Source organism: Clarias gariepinus, chromosome 25 (genome assembly GCF_024256425.1).
Source record: "Clarias gariepinus isolate MV-2021 ecotype Netherlands chromosome 25, CGAR_prim_01v2, whole genome shotgun sequence".
Lineage (NCBI taxonomy): Eukaryota > Metazoa > Chordata > Actinopteri > Siluriformes > Clariidae > Clarias > Clarias gariepinus.
In genome coordinates this window covers 21,040,428-21,061,467 of record NC_071124.1, presented here as the reverse complement: position 1 = coordinate 21,061,467, position 21,040 = coordinate 21,040,428, and the positions used below count along the sequence as shown (strand labels likewise).

The following is a 21,040-nucleotide window of genomic DNA, read 5'->3' as shown; positions in this document are numbered from 1 at the left end:
TTTAACAGACACCAGCTTTCCGCAAGCCATCACCAACTACAGGACATCGTCCACATACTGTGACAGTGACGGATACCTTCCAGATGCGCTAAACATCTCCTACACTTGGTTTAAAGCGCAGAACAATGTGACAATGAGGAAGACCACCCCTCCTCCCAATGACCAGGTGCTGTGTCTTACCATGGCTGATGTGAAGAAGACTATATGCAGAGTCAAGCTGCTAGACCGGACAACATCCCTGGCAGAATGCTTAGAGAAAATGCTGAACAGCTGGCAAATGTTCGTACTGACATCTTCAAGATCTCCTTGACCAGCACCATTATTCATATGTGCTTTAAAACCGCCACCCTAAGACACACCACAAACCTGCTGACCCTTTTCATTGGATCCACAGCAGTTTATGTATCATTCTAACCATTCCACAAACGATGCCATCCCCACCACACTCCATTTAGCCATCACACCCCTAGACAACAAGGACACCTATGTTTGAATGTCTATGTTTGAATAAGTAAGCTGAGCCTGTTGGGCCTGAACACCACCAGAGAGGAGGAGGGCTTAGCTGAGAGGGGCATTAGAGGGCCAAAGGATCTTCTTGGCATTTTTTAACAGGAGATCCAACAGATTACCAAAACCCGTCAAGCAATCAAAGAGACCGTGACATCACTCACCACTCAGATTAAGCAAATGCAATCCTCTCCAGAACCCACTCCTCAGGCCCCCTCCAGCACATGCATTCGGCCATGAACCACACCTGTTCCAGACATTCCTGCATGGGCTCTCTGACTCAATCAAGGATGAGCTTACAAGCCAAGAGCTACAGTATCATCTGACCTGCAAGTGTGAACTACTTTGAGCTAACTACTGTGAACAAAATACTTTTGAAATTTGATAATACAAGATATTGTTAATGGTTAATACAATTATTTTACATTTTACAGTTTTTACAGCTTGTTCTGAAGCACGCTAGCTGACTGAGGAAGAAAACTAAAACAAAGATTAAGTTCAGTAAGATCTCATAAAAAACTGACTGAAGAACAGCTTCTTTTATAATACTGTTCCTTCATCATACTTCATCATACTCACAGATAACTGCCAAGTGCAGACTTGTAAAGTCGACTGGAAACCACACATCCTCCATCATAACCCACGTTGTCAATCAACCTCATATAAATTTGTAATTCAAAATAAATTGTCAATATATAGCACATTACAAATTTTTGCTTTTTATTTACTTGCCACACAAAAGTGTTGTACCCAGTGTAGTGACAAATATATTCTTATCTTATATTTAATAAACTGACAGTTTTCTTGCCAGTTATCTGGCAATTTGGAACCAGTCATACATTGTTTAAGGTTTTTCTTTGTAATCTACATTTCTAGTTTCATTGATTCAATATTTACCTGTTATCATATAGTTTACCCATGTGGTGCTTTTTGTAATTTTAAACTAAAAGCTACAATAAAAAAGTTGTTTTTCTTTAGACATTTTGTCAGAAAACAGAAAAAAGTATAGGCATATCACAAGCTTTATTATAATTATCAAAATAATTAAATACAAATTTAATGTGAGCACTATATGGTAATATATGTTAATATATCTTCAGGGGAAAATGTGGCATTCCTTTTTCAATAGCATTCTATAAACAAAGTCCAATTTCTGCATAAAAATACTCTAACTGATATATATGCAGTAACACATGACTTCGTTAATCCTCAGTGCTACTTGAATCACAGCATTCAGTTGTATGCAATACAAAACTGTACTGGTTTTCTGAAACATAAAACAAATCAGAAATCAATCACAGTCCATATTTCAGCATGTACTGAGGTGACACATTTCACATTAAGGGCATCTGTCAGATGTTATCCAGTGGAACTTACATAACTGCTTTGAAGCCTCTATTACTAAACACATCTTTTTACTGGTTCACTAGGTTGCTGTATAAGAATTAACTCAGTCTAAAATATTGTTAAAGATGCCCAACTACTTATTAGAAATAAATTTAGTTTCACTGTTCTAATAAAGCGAGAGAAGATCGAAGAGACTGTGGTGCAGTGCTGGGTGTCATTCTGTAAGAGCAATGCAGCAGGTAAATGACCAGACATTATGGAACTGTCGATGATAGGGTAAGAGGACTTGTTGGATGGTCCCGGGCATTGTGGATGTAATAGGCAGGTGGTAGCACTGGAGGACAGGTTGACTTACAGAATCTCTTCGCATGCTAGATTTGAAAATTGTGCCAATGAACAAAAGGGGAACAGTTCCTGTCATAAAAGGTGGCAAGCTCTTCAGCAGTCAGGGAGAACAAAGCAGGAGGAGTCTGCAATTTAAGTAATGAAGAAAAGATATTGTGGAGCTTGTGAGGATATCAGGCAGAATATTTCAGTTCCCTTTCAGGGGAACTTCGAGCCGCGTCACGAAGTGACAGCTATGGGGATTGCTTCCAGAAATCGCGTCTTGAAGACATATCTAATCAATTTCATATATACGACGTCATCGCCTTAGCGACGCAGCCGCGTCTGACGTCGGCACGCGGAAGAGTATAAATAGGTGTCAGACAAACCTACTACAGCTTCCTTCGCTTCACAAGCAAAGACAGAAAAAAAAAAAAAAAAAGAGAGAATAAAACACGTAGACTCATGTTTACTAAGACAGGCACTATGTGTGCGGCTAAGCGCTGCATTTATCCATGCTCCAGGCTCATTGAGCCAGGTGATACACACGCTCTGTGTGTGATGTGCCTAGGCGCAGAGCACGCTGAAGCGGCTCTGACCGGGGAGGAATGCGAAAGTTGTGCTACCCTCTCCGGCGGAGCCCTTCGCGCTCGCCTGCGTTTGTTTACCTTGAAAGCCGGCGACGCGGCGCCTCTCAGGCGGAGCGTGCATTCGTGGGGCTCCCGCGTCGAGCTGGAGGAGGCGGCTAACGATAGCTTAGTTTCCACCTTCTCCGGTTCGGACAGCGGGTCCTCAGAGGTTTTAGATCCCGTGGGGTTTACTCCTTGCACCGCTAGCGTGCCGCTAGCGGCTAGCTCACCTCGGCATCTCCGAGTGTCTGATTCAGACATGGAGGAGGGGGCGGGGCCAGCGCGGCATGTAGTGCGCAAGTCAGTGAAACATGACCCCCCTATAGGCGATACAGACCTGCTTGAGTGCTTAGTTCAGGCTACAGAGAAATTAGATATTTCCTGGCCACAAGTTCAGCAGGAAGCACGAGTTCAGGGAAAATGGGGCGAACGCATCCTAGAACCGAGGATTAAACCTTCAAGGAAGGGTCTGCCTTTTTTCCAGGAAGTGCATAATGAACTAACACGTTCCTGGAAAAAGCCATATTCTTCTCGCGTTCACGGCCCTTTTACATATGATTATTCTAACCTGATTCAGGGCCAGGAGAGAGGTTATGGGGCGATGCCGGAGATCGAGGGTGATCTCGCGAGACATTTGTCTCCGACTTCGGCGTCGTCACTCAGGCCCCCAGTGCTTCCGTCCAGACCATGCCGTACATCTGCTAAGATCATTAGTACAGCTTATACGGCAGGGGGTCAGTCTGCAGCCTGCATGCACACTATGAGTCTGCTGCAAGCATACCAGGCTCACCTTCTGCAGGAGCTGGACGAAGGAGAGGGAGTTGGCCCGGATGCAATTAAGCAGCTGCGCCGCGCCACCGATCTCTCCATTAGGGCGGCTAAGGAGGCAGCACGGTAGATCTATGGCGGCCAATGTGGTTGCCTACAGGCATCTGTGGCTCAACCTGGCGTCCTTTGGGAAAAAGGATCGGAAGCTTCTGCTAGACGCGCCGATCTCGCCTTCCGGGCTTTTTGGCGGTGCCGTCCACGACGTTGCCGCCACTATCCGGAAATCTCAGAAGAACGAGGCAGCGTTCTCCAGCATATTCCCTCTCCGAGCTGATTATGTGCAGGCCGCCACTGATCAGCCCAGCACCAGCTCAAGGTCCTCCCATCGTCTGACTCAGAGACAGAGTGTCGCTGCTCGTCAGCCCCCGCAGAAGCAGAAAGGCTCAGGCAGACGCAGTAGGCGGCGCTCTGGGCGGCAGCCCTCTTATGGCCAAGATCTACGCCAAGTTATCAGGGCCAGGAGCGCTGCCACCAAAGGCCCATTACCCTGATGGGTCCAGGTTGCGGCGGCTCCCCCGAGGGGTTCAGCGTTCATCGGCCCATGGGGCCGTTACTGCTTCTTCTCGGCGACAGCAACCAGGAGCCACGAGCTTGGCTCCACTCAGCTCTTCGGGGCCCCCATCACCAGGAAACAGTCCCGTCAGGCTGGTTCCTCTAGTAGAACACATGAACGAGTGGAAAGCTCTTCCAGGTGTGTCTCAGTGGGTTCTGCGTACAGTGGGAGAGGGCTACAGGATTCAGTTCAGAAGCCCCCCACCACGGTTCAACGGTGTACTAGGTACACTAGTGAAACCGGAGCAGTCCCAGGTGATGGAAGAGGAGGTGAAGGCTCTCCTGGCAAAGGGGGCTATCGAAAAGATCCCTCAGTCCCAAAGAGAGTGCGGCTTTTACAGCCGCTACTTCATCGTCCCCAAGAAAGGTGGGGGACTGCGGCCAATTCTGGACCTCCGAGTTCTGAACCGCAGTTTGAGGAAGTACAGGTTCAAAATGTTAACGCTCAAGCACGTTGTGACCCAGATCCGACCAGGCGACTGGTTCGTCACGATAGACTTGAAGGACGCGTACTTCCACGTCTCCATCTTTCCTCAACATCAGAAGTTCCTGAGGTTCGCCTTGGGGAGCGAGGCGTACCAGTATCGGGTGCTTCCATTCGGCCTAGCTCTGTCACCCCGCACTTTCACAAAAGTGGTGGATGCGGCCTTAGCCCCACTTCGTCTGTCAGGTATCAGAGTCCTGAATTATATCGACGATTGGCTGATTCTTGCCCACTCTGCAGAAATGGTGGCCCGTCATCGAGACTTAGTTCTCGGTCACATCAGAGTGCTGGGGTTACGGCTAAACGTCAAGAAGAGTGTGCTTACCCCGTCATGCATCACCTCTTATCTGGGCGTTATATGGGACTCCACTCGGATGTCAGCCCGCCTCACGCCGGCTCGCATTCAGTCACTCCTTCTAGCCGTCAGGGGCATCAGACTAGGCCGTGCTGTCACTGTGAGGAGCTTCCAGCGGCTGCTGGGCCTTATGGCAGCAGCATCAAGCATAATACCGCTTGGCCTGCTGCACATGAGGCCGCTCCAGTGGTGGCTCAAAACCAAGGGTTTCTCCCCCAAAGGAAGTCCGTTCCGCGTAATTCGGGCTTCATCCCGTTGTATTCGGGCGCTAGGGGTATGGAAGAAGCCTGGGTTTCTGTCCCAAGGCCCTGTTCTGGGCGCCACGTGCCACCGTGTGACACTGACAACAGACGCCTCACGAACAGGATGGGGAGCGATCTACAGGGGCCGCTCCGCACAGGACCTATGGAAGGAACATCAGCGCGACTGGCACATAAATGCTCTCGAAATGATGGCAGTCTGGTTAGCGTTGAAATACTTCCTTCCAGATGTCAGGGGCCAGCATGTGTTGGTTCGCACCGACAACACAGCGGTGGTCGCCTACATCAATCATCAGGGGGGTCTGCGTTCACGCTCACTGTGCAAATTGGCGTCCCAGATCCTCCTGTGGGGCCGGGGCAAGCTCCTCTCGTTACGGGCAATGTTCGTCCCAGGGTGCCTCAATCAGGGGGCAGACCTTCTGTCCAGACAGAGGTTGTCAGCAACGGAGTGGCGTCTACATCCAGAGGTGGTCGAGATGATCTGGAGGGAGTTCGGGCGAGCAGAGGTCGATCTGTTCGCGTCTCGCGACACGACCCATTGTCCACTCTGGTTTTCCCTTATACAACCAGCGCCTCTAGGCCTGGATGCCCTAGTGCATCAGTGGCCACGCAGACGCCTGTACGCTTTTCCCCCGGTCGCACTGCTCCCGGCGGTTCTAAAGCGGGTCCGCCAGCGGAAAGTTCGGCTCCTTCTAGTGGCCCCTCGCTGGCCCACCCGGATATGGTTCTCAGACATAGTGTCTCTCCTGGACGAACAGCCTCTCCAGTTGCCGATCAGGAGGGATCTATTGTCCCAAGCTCACGGATCGATTCTCCATCCAAGACCCGAGCTGTGGAATCTATGGGCGTGGCCTCTGAAGGGGCGCACCTCATAGACGCTGGCTTTTCCCAGGAAGTAGTCAGCACCATACTTAGCTCTAGAGCCCCGTCCACGAGAAAATTGTACACTGCCAAATGGGGGGTTTTCACCTCATGGTGCAGGAACCGGCTGCTGGATCCCGCTCAGTGCCCTGTCGGGACCGTACTGGACTTCCTGCAGGAGCGGTTCTCTGCTGGGTCAGCTCCGTCCACTTTAAAGGTTTATGTGGCCGCCATTTCCGCATTCCGTTCCCCTGCGGGGAAAAGATCTCTGGGCCGTGACCCACTTGTGTACCGTTTTCTCCGTGGCGCGTGGAGGTTAAGACCTTCAGCTCACTCCAGGGTACCCTCGTGGGACCTCACCATGGTGTTGGAGGGTCTGTCTCGGGCTCCGTTTGAACCACTCACGGACAGTAACGAGAAGTGTGCAACACTGAAGACCCTCCTCCTCCTGGCCATCTCGTCTCTCCGGAGGGTAGGTGATCTGGAGGCGCTCTCGGTAGCACCATCCTGTCTTGACTTTGCCCCTGGGCTAGTCAAGGCGTTTCTACATCCAAGACCTGGATATATTCCCAAGGTCCCTACTAAAGTGACCAGGCCAGTGGTGCTCAAGGCCTTCAGTCTTCCACCCTTCCTGACGGCGGAACAGGAGAGGCTAAACCTTATCTGCCCGGTTAGAGCTCTCCGTCACTATGTCCACGTCTCCTCGGCGTGGAGACGGTCTGACCAGCTATTCGTGTGCTTCGGCCCCCAAAAGCGGGGTTTACCAGCGACCAAGCATACGCTCAGTAGGTGGATTGTGGAGGCCATCTCCATGGCTTATGGTGCAGTTGGTGAAGCCTCTCCGCTCTCAGTCCGGGCGCACTCCACCAGAGGTATGGCGGCCTCCAAGGCTCTGGCTGCGGGGGCGACACCTCAAGAGGTCTGCGACGCCGCCGGGTGGTCCACCCCGCACACATTTGTTAAATTTTACGCCGTCGACCTCGACCCAACTCCGTCCTCTCAGGTGCTCTCGGCTCAGGCCAGGCACCTATAAGCATGGCGGAGTGGGCATTCTCGTCCCCATAGCTGTCACTTCGTGACGCGGCTCGAAGTTCCCCTGAAAGGGAACGTCTCTAGGGTTACGTCCGTAACCCCAGTTCCCTGAAGGAGAACAAGACGCCGCGTCACGTTGCCATACTTATATGCGCCTGGGCGCTTGTGAGCTTCGGAAGCTGTAGTAGGTTTGTCTGACACCTATTTATACTCCTCCGCGTGTCGACGTCAGACGCGGCTGCGTCGCTAAGGCGATGACGTCGTATATATGAAATTGATTAGATATGTCTTCAAGACGCGATTTCTGGAAGCAATCCCCATAGCTGTCTCTTCGTGACGCGGCGTCTCGTTCCCCTTCAGGGAACTGGGGTTACGGACGTAACCCTAGAGACGTTTTGTTGTTTAGGAAACAATCTCAGCAGAATTATTTCCAGAATTAACAATAAATTTTATTTCTAGAATTATTTTTTTTTATTTGTATGAAAAAACTGAAAGAAGACCCGTGTCGAGCTGTGATTTCTTCCACTTCATTTTAATAGTCTTAGATTCTGTACAATTGCTACACGGCACATCAGATAGCCAAGGTGCAAAGACTATACTGTATACTGTAAGAACCGGACAAACATTTTATGATGACAACTATAGATGAGAGGTTTTAAAACTTGACAGTGGGAGCACTGGTCGTTACCATCTTGGCAGGCACTGACTCAACCTAAACCCTGGCTAATCCATGTACTGTAGACAGAACGAATGGAGACTGTCTGTTGGTTGGAACATTCCTACTTTCCTTGTTTACCACAAACATAACTAAAATTATAAGTTGGCTAAAGTTAATGTATATGCTAAATTTACTTTGCTTTACTTTAACTCTGTCATCTTTACCCACTTTGAACACTAAACATGTTTATCTTTGAAGACTTAAATTTTAAAAGAAGACAAAAAAATAAAAAAAAATGTAAAACTGCACAGAACATTATCATAGCCTAAGGTGTTAGGCATGTTTCTAAAGAAAGAATAAGTGTGTGCTTGCACTTACGTGGTTTCCTTGCTGCTAGACACTGCAGACACTTGTGTGGTCTTGTTCCTCAAGACAGATCTGAGATCAAGACATAAGAGAAAAAGACAGAACATAAAATTTGACCACTTAAAAGCTAATTACTGTAAACAAAATACACTGCTGCCATAAGATAAAAGATTAAGATCAGTAAGATCTCATAAAAAAACTGGCTAAAGAGCAACTTCTTTTATAATGCTGTAGCCGCCATCATACCTGTCCACACAGACAACTGTCCTACAACATCTGTAAATATGCAGACTTGTAAAGTCGACTGGAAACTACACATCCTCCATCACACACTATGTTGTCAATTTACCTCTATAAATATATAATTCAAAATTTTTCATTAAATAGCACATCACCAATTTCTGCTCTTTATTAACTTAATTTATTTTTAGAGATGCCACACAAATGTATATTGGACCCAGTGTGGTGATAAAGATATTCTTATCTTAAATTTGATAAACTGACACCAGAACAGTTTTCTTAAGAACATCTGGCAATTTGGAACCAGTCATACATGGGTTAAGTAATTTAATTTATAATCTATACTCTCAGTTTAATTGATTCACTGCTTACCTGTTATCATATAATTTACCCATGTGGTGCTTTCTGTAATTTTAGTTACATGCAATTTGTCTTGCCTTTTCTTTTAAATATATGCAAAACTAAAATGCAATGATTAAAAAAAATTTGCTTTTCTTTAGCTATTTTATCAGGAAGCAGAAAATAGTATAGGCAAATTACAAAAAGACATTCAAATGTACAAATTTGTAAGACTGCACAGTACATCATCACAGCTTAAAGTGTTACGCATGTTTCTAAAGAAAGAGTAAGTGTGTGCTTGCACTCACGTGGTTTTCTCACTGCTAGATACTGCAGTCACAGGTGTTGCTGGGTGAGAAATTATTGAAATTAGAAACCAGGCAAAAGGACAGTTGCACAATATTTTCCCTCAAACATGGACATATGATGCTACCTGAATTGTTCTTCAAGACAGATCTGAGATCAAGACATAAAAGAAAAAAACAGAACATAAAATTTAACCACTTAAATAGTTTTTCTTCATTCATACACTTTACACAGGATAATGTTAAATTCAGTCCATTTCGCTTCAATATAAATTTTTTTAAATTAACATTCACATTTTTGTATAACACATTTGGTCATTTTCCAATTTCCAATTCATAGTAACGTTTGGAAGAACAGACTGATAAGTAGGATGAACTTACAGTATCAACACTGTGCACTTAATTTTATGTTGTTTGATATTGCTTTATACCTTATCTTATGTTATGGCTACATTGTAGGGTTGGTGGATAAAATGGATATTGGTGTTAATATAGTTTAACATATAATAAAATAAGAGAATAACACAAAAATTAAGAATTAAGAGCAAAACACCATAGTATTACATTCTCATTAGAAACTAAACCCTAAAGGTCTGATCCTAGAATCGCCCCTGATTTAAGCAAACCCTTGTTTAAAAATCCTGCATAGAGAAGGCATAAAGTATACTTTTTTAAGCTGAATAGGTCACTAAAAGTTCTCTTGTGCACAGTGTCGCTTAGTTTAAGGTAATGGGCAAGGTTTAGCTCCTTTATTTATGCTTAATTTGCTATTTATGAATTTATACACAACAAAATTTAATCCATTAACATTTTAGACACAAAACGAGCACTTTACACACATTTACCAGCCACTTCATCAAGAACACCTTCTCATTGATACTTTGTGTATCAAGTGTAATTGTATAAATGTGTTCAGGTGTTCACTTGTTCCTAAGAAAGTGGTCAAGGAGTTTAAGTTTGTATGAGATAAAGTAGAACTAGCAAGCTAATAGCTCATGTGAGAAGATTCAATAACAGAGTATTTGTTTTGCACATTAAGCACACATGTTTTTGACCAAGTTAGTAATAATAGAAAATCTGTAAAACTGCAGAGAACAACAGAATACGATGGAGCTTCTTACTTACGTGTAACTACTGACATGGTAAGTGAGTGTAGTCCCTGTTGTAGTTACTGTTTCAGTCACTGTTGTAGTCATTGCTTTAGTCACTGCTGTCAAAACGAAGAGAAAAATTGGTGTGATTTCCATCTCATCGTTTGTTAAATCAGGGATGAGTGTGTGTGATAATACCTGGAGGTGGATCACTGACACTGATGTGAACAGGAACCTGCAGATCTCCTGCACTGCACCAGTACCAGCCAGCATCACTCTTCTTCAGTCCTCTCATCTCCACACTGAAGGATCTCCCATTATCACTGATGTGCACTGATGAATTCTGGGATGTGTCAGTCTTCCCCACTGTGTTGCAGCTTCTGTCTCTGAATCTGCACCACTGCTTCTGTTTCTCTCTATACGCAGCACTGTAGAGACACTGGACTGTGACACTTCCACCCTCTGCACCACTCACTCTGCCCATCACTACAGACAGATCAGGATCTGAGTAAACAGACAGCAAATGAGTTGTGTAAGGGAATCTGTCACAAATCTTATATTTCTGCCTTGTTTAAGTTTCTTACCTTTACCAACTGTCAGGTACAAAGAAACACTGTCATCCATTTTCCATTTATTGCCAATTTCTGCTGCACACCAGTAATATCCATATTCTAAGTTGGCAGCGTTTATTTCCACAGTGAACATATTATGTGCTGGATAATCAATTACTGTTGTACTTCCAGGTGTGTTTGCGTAAGCTTCTATGCTGCAGGTAGACCAGTAATAACCTTTGCACCAGAATTTAGAATTTGTTTTGTATCGCTCATCATAAAGACATGGAATAGTGACCGATCCTCCATATTTTACAGCTACATTTTCCAGCGTCCACATGCTCTCTACATCTGCACACAAGCAACAATAGAAAACAGCATTAACATCACACACACACACACACTGGTTCACAATGATTGGGATTAAATCAAGAATCACTGTGTCAATACTGAGGCCTAAAGTCTTCAAGGGTCTGCTCTACAGTATGAAAGGAATTAATCTAAATGAGTGTATTTAAACTTTTAGAAATAAAGCATACATACATTACATTATATAGGAATGATACAGGTTTAGTCTTACCTGATATAGTGAGTAATAACATAAAGAGAGTAATAAAACCAACTTGTGCGTAAAAACTCATGATTTTCTAAGAGACTCCGATGAAAAATACACTTTCTTTGTTCTAGATTAGTTCTCTCTCTCTCTCTCTCTCTCTCTCTCTCTCTTATTTTTACAGCCACACATCTGTAGAGAAAACCACAAGCAGCATGTATAAATGCTGACACGCACATGCAATTTTTAATGGTCCTCCTTTTTAAACAACAGCTTCCCAACACAGCGCATACATCTTATGTGTTTTGTACATTAACTAAGTATAAAGCTTGTAAATTAAGGATATATACTGTATATACAGGATACAGTACAGGCCAAAAGTTTGGACACACCTTCACTTATTCAATGTGTTTTCTTTATTTTAATGACCATTTACATTTAAAGATTCTCACTGAACTATGAATGTTATGATGTTGTGGAGTTATGTACTTAACAAAAAAAGGTGAAATAACTGAAAACATGTTTTATATTTTAGTTTCTTCAAAATAGCCACCCTTTGCTCTGATTACTGCTTTGCACACTCTCGGCATTCTCTCGATGAGCTTTAAGAGATGGTCACCTGAAATGGTTTCCAACATTCTTGAAGGAGCTCCCAGAGGTGTTTAGCACTTGTTGGCCCCTTTGCCTTCACTCTGCGGTCCACCCCAAACCATCTCAATTGGGTTCAGGTCCGGTGTTGACCAGACCTTACTAAATTTTAATTCAGGAGCCCTATTATAAAGTTTTTTTGATGAAATCAAAAATGAAGGTTGATGCATTATTGGAAAACTGAAACATTGTGGTTGAAACTTGATTGAAACTTCCCCCATTAGAGTTGCAGAAACTGGCAGATGCCGTGACTATTTTAAGATGTTACCTCTGACAAAACTAAATATGACTTACAAAATACCAAAACAGTGTAACTGATCTTTAATGAAAAAAAAACAACTGACTGTGCACATACTTTTTATTGTCTTTTTATCTGTGATAAACAAGTTATAGTTTTATACACACACACACACACACACACACACACACACACACACACGCACGCATGCACGCATGCACACACGCACGCACACACTATAATACACAAGGATGTAACTGTCCTTTTAAATGGTGTAACCAAAAGGTGATATTTTAGCTCTTTATTAATTAAAAAACTCCAGTCTGACTTGGACACATTAAGCTCTATGATTGAGCTGTTTGATTGTTTTAGAACTAAAGACGCACAAACAAATGTATTTATAGAAATCATAGTTCAGATTAATTGTCTCCCAAATGTTTCAGACGGTCTGTGTACATGTCTACAATAAAAAAAAATATATTTTATTGTTTGTTTGTTTTTTCCTGCTCTACCTGCTCTGAAAGCCCTTACTACTATTATTGCATTTCTTACCCCACAATTTTAATGTTTAAACCCTTCTCCACCAGGAATAACTTATAAATAATACATTTATCTCCCATAATTTTGCGAACACCCCATACATACATTATATAAAAATGTTCAGCTGGGTCTTCTGAGCGGTGTGACCTTGTAAAAATGCACCCATTGCAAGTTGAAATGTTGTTTTTAACTGCCAATTTACACCTGGTTTTGCACAAACTGCCACAAAACTATGAGGAATAGTTCTCCAGGCACCATAAATAACTTTCTTGGCTCTCATTTTTGGCTATTTTTTGGGTCTTATGGTCAGGTCTCAGTGGTGCCGCTTCATGTGAAAATGATTCCTCATGCTTTCACATCTTTCACAGTTTATTGAAACGAGTGCTGGAATATAATTGTGCCATCAAGGTAGAAAAACTCCATAGATGTGATAACCTGGTCATTCAGTACATTCAGGTCGTCAGCTGACTTAATTTAATTGCCACATAACGAGTCTAGACCTGAGTGACTGAAGCAACCCCAGATCATAACCCCCCTCCAGAGGTTTGTACAGTGGCCATTATGCATGATAGTAGCATCACTTCATGTGCTTACCTTCTTACCCTGATACACACATCAATCAGGGAAAGTGGCAATCTCTGATGAGTCAATAGAGACTCATTAGACCATATGACATTTTTCCATTGCTCTAAAGTCTAATCTCCTGAACTACTACTACTACTACTAATAATAATAATAATACTAATAATAAAAACATGAATACACAGACAAATAGTGTTTATTTATTATTTTAAACAAAACTTCAGTGAAGAAAAAAAACATTTATAATGTTAAAAAATATTTAAATATTCATTAGACATGTACATGAAGCACTTTCTTGGGCATTTATTTATAAAATATATAAGAATACATGATTATGCTAGATCACAGAACTGCTCCTTTTTTCTTAGCAAACACCAGTTTTTTTTTTGTTTTGTTTTTTCGTGCCTTTTTGTTCAGTTGTGCTGGAAGTTTTGTCAGTTTGCCCAAAGGAATTGTATTAAGTTAGCTCTAGGAGGTGTTATGTGGCAGCTACAGTAAGGAAACAGGTCTTTTCTGAATGACCTAATGGTCATGTGACTATGATGTAAGTCTGTGATACGAGTGTGAGGCATGTTGTCCTTGTCTTGATCAGGTTTGTTCATAATGCTGAGGATGAACATGAGACCCAGTAGAGATCCCTGAGGCACCAATCGCAGTTTCCTTCCAGCCAAACAGCACATCAGTGTCTAAAGAGAATAAATACAATCACTGTGTGAAAGGTTTGTAATTTTACTCTCTACATTTGAGCGGAAGTTTTTTTTTTTCATGTTTTTGATGTGCACACACCTTTTAATGGCAAACCACAGTGCTGTAGATGGTCTTATCATCAACATCATTTAGAGGCACCTAAAACAGGATATGAATAAGTCTTAATATTAAGACAGTTCCTGGCAGATTAGTAAGTAAACTGGGGATTATGGATTTAACCGCTTTATTTCTTAGCTTAGATTACACCTCTATAGACTAAATTTAAGACTTACAGTTTTCTTTTTAGGAGTAAAATGTACAGAGCTGTAGATCACATCCTCCTTATCAACATTTGATGCTGAAGACTGTGGATGTAGGAAAAGGCTGTGTTAAATGTTCATTATTGATAAATGTTAAATAAAATGTCTACGACTACTAGTATTATTAATAATTTTGAATTCATTTATGAGTGGACCAATGGAATCTTATTGTACCTTTGGCTTGAAAACAGTACCATATACAGTTGAGTGTTTAGCTGCTAAGGTGGGTGTAAGGAATATTTAATTTTTAGTGTGTTTTATGATATTCTGAGTGCGTAAAAACAGAGTGTTTTCAACACAAGCTGCACTTTCAATAAACATACATTCTATAGTACTGTAGTTTATGTTAAAGGTCGTAAAACTGTTGAACGCAGAGCTACTCCCAAGTTTATTTTCTTCTCGACCTTATCTATTATAAACATTCCAGACCAGATATAACCGCTCCTGCATTCACCTTTTTTTGGTTCTTTGTGTGTGTTTGCGTATATATACTCCTGTCTTCCACAATAAACTTTGAACATCTCCCTGAGCACTGACATGTGTGTGTTTCATTGAGGAGTTCCCTGGCCAGGCGGGACAAGCAGAATACAGGCTGAGCACTGAGTAAACAAAATGGGGTCTACCATAATTCAAAAAAATCCTTACAGTGGGCTTTTTCAAACACGCACGCACACACACGTGCGCGCGCACACACACACACACACACTATGATACACAAGGATGTAACCAATGTACCCCATTTTAAATGGTGTAACCAAAAGGTGATATTTAAGCTCTTTATTAAATAAAGAACTGCAGTCTGACTTTCACACATTAAACTGTATGATTGAGCTGTTTAATTCTCAGCCTGAAGCAAAACCATTACTTGTTAAACAACAGCCTTAGTGAAAAACGTTAATGATAGTATGGTAAAGTACTTAAGGGTAAACTAAAAGAACTGAAATAAAAGGTACGTAAAATAATAATGGATTGCATTACAGCACACAATAAATGCAGTACTAACTGTGTGAACAGTGGTGTCGTTGCTCCTCTCCTTGGTCCTGATTTTATTCTTTGCTAGAAAGAGAGAAAAAAGCCAATTTACTCTTAGTTAGTTGCATGCAATTTTATTTCAATAATAAATGTACATGTGCTACATAAAGCACATAAAGCTTATCATGGTAGACCCTGGCCTTGTTTCTCTGGCTTCCCATTTTCTATTTTCCCTCTGATTCTGGATATACTCTTGATTACTGTGTTTGGCTCCTCACTGATTTATCTGACTACTCTTTGCACCTGTCCTTTAGTTTTAAAACACTGTAATGTGTACTGTTATACATTGACATGTGGACTGTAGAATTGCTTGTTAATAAACCTCCAGCAAATGGATTCTCACAACACCTCTGTTCTGTCTGTTCCAAACAATAATAAATGAATGCAATAGCTACATGTAAAATGAATGACACTTACTCCGTTTCATTATTCGTATGATGATGAAGATCATGATGATGATGATGACCAGTATCACCAGTAGTAAAAGAAGGCCCAACAGGTACCAGTAGATCATGGATTCACTCCAACTATAGACACACACTTGTGAGTACACACTGCCATATCACACAAGAGGAAGTGCTGTAGTACTGAATATCAGCACGGCTGTGACCAACAATGCAGCTAGGTGTTAAAGGCATCACAGCTGTGCTAATATTTAGTATAACAGCACGACTTTAAGCGAAATATTTTTTTTTCATGCAACTAAATTTGTTATGAACAGATTATGATTTGTTTATTTAACCAATCATTTTGCTGACAAACGGCAGTTTGATTAATTAACTATAAATGTTTTCACTGTAGTATTATGTAGCCAGACGTAAGGAGCCTAAACCATGTAAGTGGCGGACAGTCCTGTAAATCTTGTTTCGCAATATATTTCCACTTTTTCTGCTCTATAATATGACCTAACTTACGGTTCCTGGCGTTTAATTCCCATATAGTGTTAAATGGAAAGCTAGTAATACCTTTGATGAGGATTTGGAGAGTGGTTTGGAATGTTCATTTACATAAGAACACATGACATGAGAAAGTTTATACTAACAAATAGTATCTCATGTAAATCACATGTTCATTTTTTAAAGATGAGCATTTGTTGGGTTTGTAAACTAAACACATGGTCATCTTTAAATAAGGCAACATATTTACAAACCTGTAAAATGCAGAGAACATAATAACTTTTAAGTATTTAATGTGTTTGAGAAAGAAGTAGTATGTGTATGCCGTCATATGGTTTCATTACTGCTAGACACTGCAGTCACAGGTGTTGCTGTGGTGAGAAATAATTAGAATTAGAAATACATGGGGAAAAAGAACAGATGCAGTAATTTTCTTTCTGTTTAAAATAATGATAGAAAAAGACAAAAAGTCTGACCACTTTTTTTTCTGTTTTTTTCTTATTCATATACACATTGTCGTACCCTGCCCAAAGACTCTATCCCGATCCAGATCTCCCGTGACTCTGTACAGAATAATTAGTATAGAGAGTATATTTGCCAGTTTTGTATTAAAGTACACCTGAGTGTTATATTTATATCTACTATGTTTTAAAACAAATTTTCCTAATTTCCCTATCCTTTAACGAGTTCTTGACCACCACTATTATAGTAAGTCAAGCAACCCCTGGTTTAAATGTTCTGTTTAGAGAATGCATAGTGTACCCCGAACAGCTCACTAAAGGCTTATCTGTGCCTTGTGTAGCTTAATGGAATATTGTTACAGGATCATAATTAATAGGCATTAATTTTCTCCTTTATTTATGCTGAATTTGCTATTTCAAGTGAACAGTTCAATATACAATCATTCTCCGTCATGGTTCCAATTTCCACTGCTATGCAGATGACACTCAATTGTATATCAGTTTTCGACACTACCCTTCCTTTCCCACTAACTCTGTTTCTGCTTGTGTTGATGACATAAATGCCTGGATGACCAGTAACCTTCTCAAGCTCAATACTGATAAAACAGATTTTTTACTTGTTAGTTCACCTAAAAACGTTGTTTCTCTCTGTACTGATACTGTTAACATTTCTGGGACCTTGATTAGACCTTCCACCACCGTTAAAATTTTTAAAATAATTTTTGACTCCCATCTTTCCTTTCTACCTCACATTTCTTCACTTACTAAATCTGCCTTCTATCACCTCTGTAATAGCTCGCCTACGACCCTTCTTAGACATCAAGGATGCTGAGACACTGGTTCACGCTTTCATTACTTTTTGACTTGACTACTGTAATTCTCTTTTTTATGGTCTACCAAATACAACATTAAATAAGCTCCAATACATTCAGAACTCTGCTGCTGGGGTCCTCACTTATTCAAAGAAATCCTCACACATCACTCCCATCCTACACAAACTACATTGGCTACCTGTTCCCTCCCGCATTCAATACAAGATTCTCCTTATCACCTTCAAAGCACTCCATGGTCTTGCCCCCCCATATATTTCGGATCTTATTCATACTTACTCCCCTGTCCGCACACTCCGATCTGCAGATAATGGTCTACTGTTAATTTCTCGCCATAGACTAGCATCATTTGGAGGACGAACATTTAGTATTTCAGCCCCTACACTCTGGAATTCGATTCCCAAACACATCCGTGATCTTTCTTCACTACAGGATTTTAAAACCCACCTTAAAACATATCTTTTTTCCTCCTCTTTTCCCAATCTTTGAATATGTGTTTAGATCAATCCTACCGGTTTATTATTTTTATTTTGTTTTGTTGTCTTTCAGATGTCTCTTTTTATGTGTAAACATTTTTGTTATTGTAAAGCGGCCTTAAGTCTCCTGAAAGGCGCTATATAAAATAAACGTATTATTATTAATTATATTTACTCAATAAACTCATAAAAAGCACATTAAACGGTCACAAGCTATTTTATTAAAAAGACCTGCTTATATAGGCATTAACTGTGTAATTACATAATAAAGGATGAGTTTTAATGTTCCTAATAAAGTAATCAATGATTTTAAGTTATTGTAAAATAAAATAAAATTAGTAGGTTAATACATCATGTACTGTGAAAGGATTAAATAACAGGGTTTGTTAAGGACAACAGCATAAAATGGAGCTCTGTACTTACGCGTAAGTACTGACATAGTGAGTGGCTGTGGTTCCTGTTGAAGCAACCGTTTTGGTCACCGTTTTATTTACCGTTTTATTCACTGATGTAGTCACTGCTGTCAAATCTAAGAAAAAATAATCAGTGTGATTTCCACCTTACGGTTTGTTAAATCAGGGATGAGTGTGTGTGATAGTACCTGGAGGTGGATCACTGACACTGATGTGAACAGGAACCTGCAGATATCCTGCACTGCACCAGTACCAGCCAGCATCACTCTTCTTCAGTCCTCTTATCTCCACACTGAAGGATCTCCCATTATCACTGATGTACACTGCTGAATTCTGGGATGTGTCAGTCTTCCCCACTGTGTAGTAGCTTCTATCTTTCAATCTGCACCAGTACTTCTCTGTATTCCTATACGCAGCACTGTAGAGACACTGGACTGTGACACTTCCACCTTCTTCACCTTTCACTCTGCTCTTCACTACAGACAGATCAGGATCTGAATAAACAGAGAGCAAATGAGTTGTATAAGGGAATCTGTCACAAGTCTTATGGTTCTGCCTTGTTTAAGTTTCTTACCTTCATTAACTGTCAGGTACAAATAATCACGGTCATCCGGGTCCCATTTACTACCAGATTCTGCTGCACACCAGTAATACCTAGAATCATAGACGGGGTTCATTTCCACAGTGAACATATTCTGTGCTGGATAATCCGTTATCGATGTACTTCCATGTGTGTTTACATAAGCTACTATGCTGCAGGTAGACCAGTAATAACCTTTGCACCAGAATTTAGGATTTGTTTTGTATTGTTCCTCATAAAGACATGGAATAGTGACCGATTCTCCATATTTTACAGCTACATTTTTCAGCGTCCTCATACTCGTTACATCTGCACACAAGCAACAATAGAAAACAGCATTAACATCACACACACACTGATTCATAATAATTTGGACTAAATCAGGAATCACGGTGTCAAGTTCTGAAAAATAACAATAATAAAGGACTTTAACAGTCTGCTCCATTAAAATAATTAGTCTATGAAAGCTGATTTTAAACCTTCAGAAAATGAAACATACACACAAATTATACAGAAATAATACAGGTTCAGTTTTACCTGATATATAGAGAAATAACACAAAGAGAGTTACAACACCAGCTAGTGAGTAACAACTCATGTCTTCTAAGAGACCTAGATGACAAATATGCTTTCTTTGTTCTAGATTAGTTCCTTTTCTCTCTCTCTCTCTCTCTCTCTCTCTCTCTAATGGTTACACACTCAAAACTCAAATATTTATATAGAAAACCACAAGCAGCAGGTAAAAGTGCTGACGTGCACGTATGATTTTCATGGTCCTCAAGTAGTGTTAAAAACAAACAAGTTGAGATAGATTTTTATTATATTTACAGTCAGTGTGCATCTTTTGGTGTTTGAGATTTGTTAGAAAGCTGCCATACAGAAGTCCATATAAACAGAGATGAAATGAGAACTCAATTTTTCGCAGTTTTCAACAAAGGGAAAAAAAAAGTATTGCAAACTGGTAGAGAATATTTTGTTTTCTTTGAGGCAGTTAAAAAGTTAAAACATTATTTGGGTATGTCAGTACTCAAAACATGGAAGTTTAAAGCTTCTAAAATAAGGTTATATAGCAGTTTTAATATGAACCTTTAAAAAAAAAAAGAATAAGGTAAATATAAATATTACAAAAATATATATAAAATTAATATTTTATATTTATATTGTTATAAACAACTATGTGTGTCAGAGGATAATAATTTACCAAAATTAGTACAATTCTTACAATTTAAGCAGCATAATCTACAGTTCTTAGATTATTCACCTGACCTTTTTTTTACCTTACTGTATTTTATTTTGTGATTTTAATCTTAGCCTTGTAATATTCCTCCACACTCTGTATGGTTGTTTGTATTATCTGTGAATGGGTTGCTGTAAAATTATAACTCCTCTTTGGGATTAGTAAGGTACTTTATCCATCTGTCTATTTAAGAACAATTCCCACAACCCTGACCTATAACATATAGAAACCCTGAGATAAAATTAGCATTTGATAGTTTATTGGAGGAACTGAAACTTTTGCTCTTGGAACTTTTAAATATTTCCCTGTGAGTGTTTCAGAAGCTGGCTGATGCCTTTTGTTTCCAGTGCCATTTGTTGAAGCTTTGTAAATGAAATTCTTTCCTATTCCTGCATACATTCTCACACATTCACACAATGGTGGCAGTTACATAGAAAGCAGATCATCCCTGGTTTAGTCTTAAGAATGCAAGCACAATTAATTTATATATCACACTTACTGTATGTCATGTAGTAATACATCCACACTGTATGTTAAAAACACTGGTCAACTATATTATTTATATATGACATAACACACACATCTTTATATCGTAGGCTACTATGGTCATAGGGGATCTCTGTCCCACATTCTCTCTCTCTCTCTCTCTCTCTCTCTCTCTCTCACACACACACACACACACACACACACACACACACACACACACACACAAACACACAAACAACTTCGCACAACCTAAAAGGCATTAGATTTGTGCAGCATCGAGACAGACCTTTACAATAGATGCCTTGTAAATCTTGTATTCATCACATATGTTG

The 21,040-nt window shown here is 41.0% G+C and overlaps 2 protein-coding genes and 1 long non-coding RNA gene across 3 annotated transcripts; all 3 read right to left on the bottom strand.

Annotated features, from left to right (window-relative positions):
* Window positions 1-1,736: 1,736 nt before the first annotated feature.
* Window positions 1,737-11,426, bottom strand: LOC128513098 (polymeric immunoglobulin receptor-like). Its single transcript, XM_053486743.1, has 8 exons — window positions 11,310-11,426; window positions 10,763-11,080; window positions 10,377-10,682; window positions 10,213-10,297; window positions 9,216-9,238; window positions 9,091-9,130; window positions 8,216-8,275; window positions 1,737-2,324 (listed from the first exon to the last, which is right to left on the bottom strand). The coding sequence occupies exons 1-8, from the start codon at window positions 11,368-11,370 to the stop codon at window positions 2,300-2,302; spliced, it is 918 nt and encodes a 305-aa protein (XP_053342718.1). The 5' UTR covers window positions 11,371-11,426; the 3' UTR covers window positions 1,737-2,299.
* Window positions 11,427-13,590: 2,164 nt separating this feature from the next.
* LOC128513102 (uncharacterized) lies at window positions 13,591-16,034 on the bottom strand. Its single transcript, XR_008356351.1, has 5 exons — window positions 15,747-16,034; window positions 15,301-15,353; window positions 14,271-14,342; window positions 14,077-14,136; window positions 13,591-13,976 (listed from the first exon to the last, which is right to left on the bottom strand). It is a non-coding gene; the product is annotated as an uncharacterized LOC128513102 (long non-coding RNA).
* Window positions 16,035-16,557: 523 nt separating this feature from the next.
* Window positions 16,558-19,598, bottom strand: LOC128513099 (polymeric immunoglobulin receptor-like). Its single transcript, XM_053486744.1, has 5 exons — window positions 19,523-19,598; window positions 18,980-19,294; window positions 18,594-18,899; window positions 18,416-18,521; window positions 16,558-16,596 (listed from the first exon to the last, which is right to left on the bottom strand). The coding sequence occupies exons 1-5, from the start codon at window positions 19,581-19,583 to the stop codon at window positions 16,572-16,574; spliced, it is 813 nt and encodes a 270-aa protein (XP_053342719.1). The 5' UTR covers window positions 19,584-19,598; the 3' UTR covers window positions 16,558-16,571.
* Window positions 19,599-21,040: the final 1,442 nt, after the last annotated feature.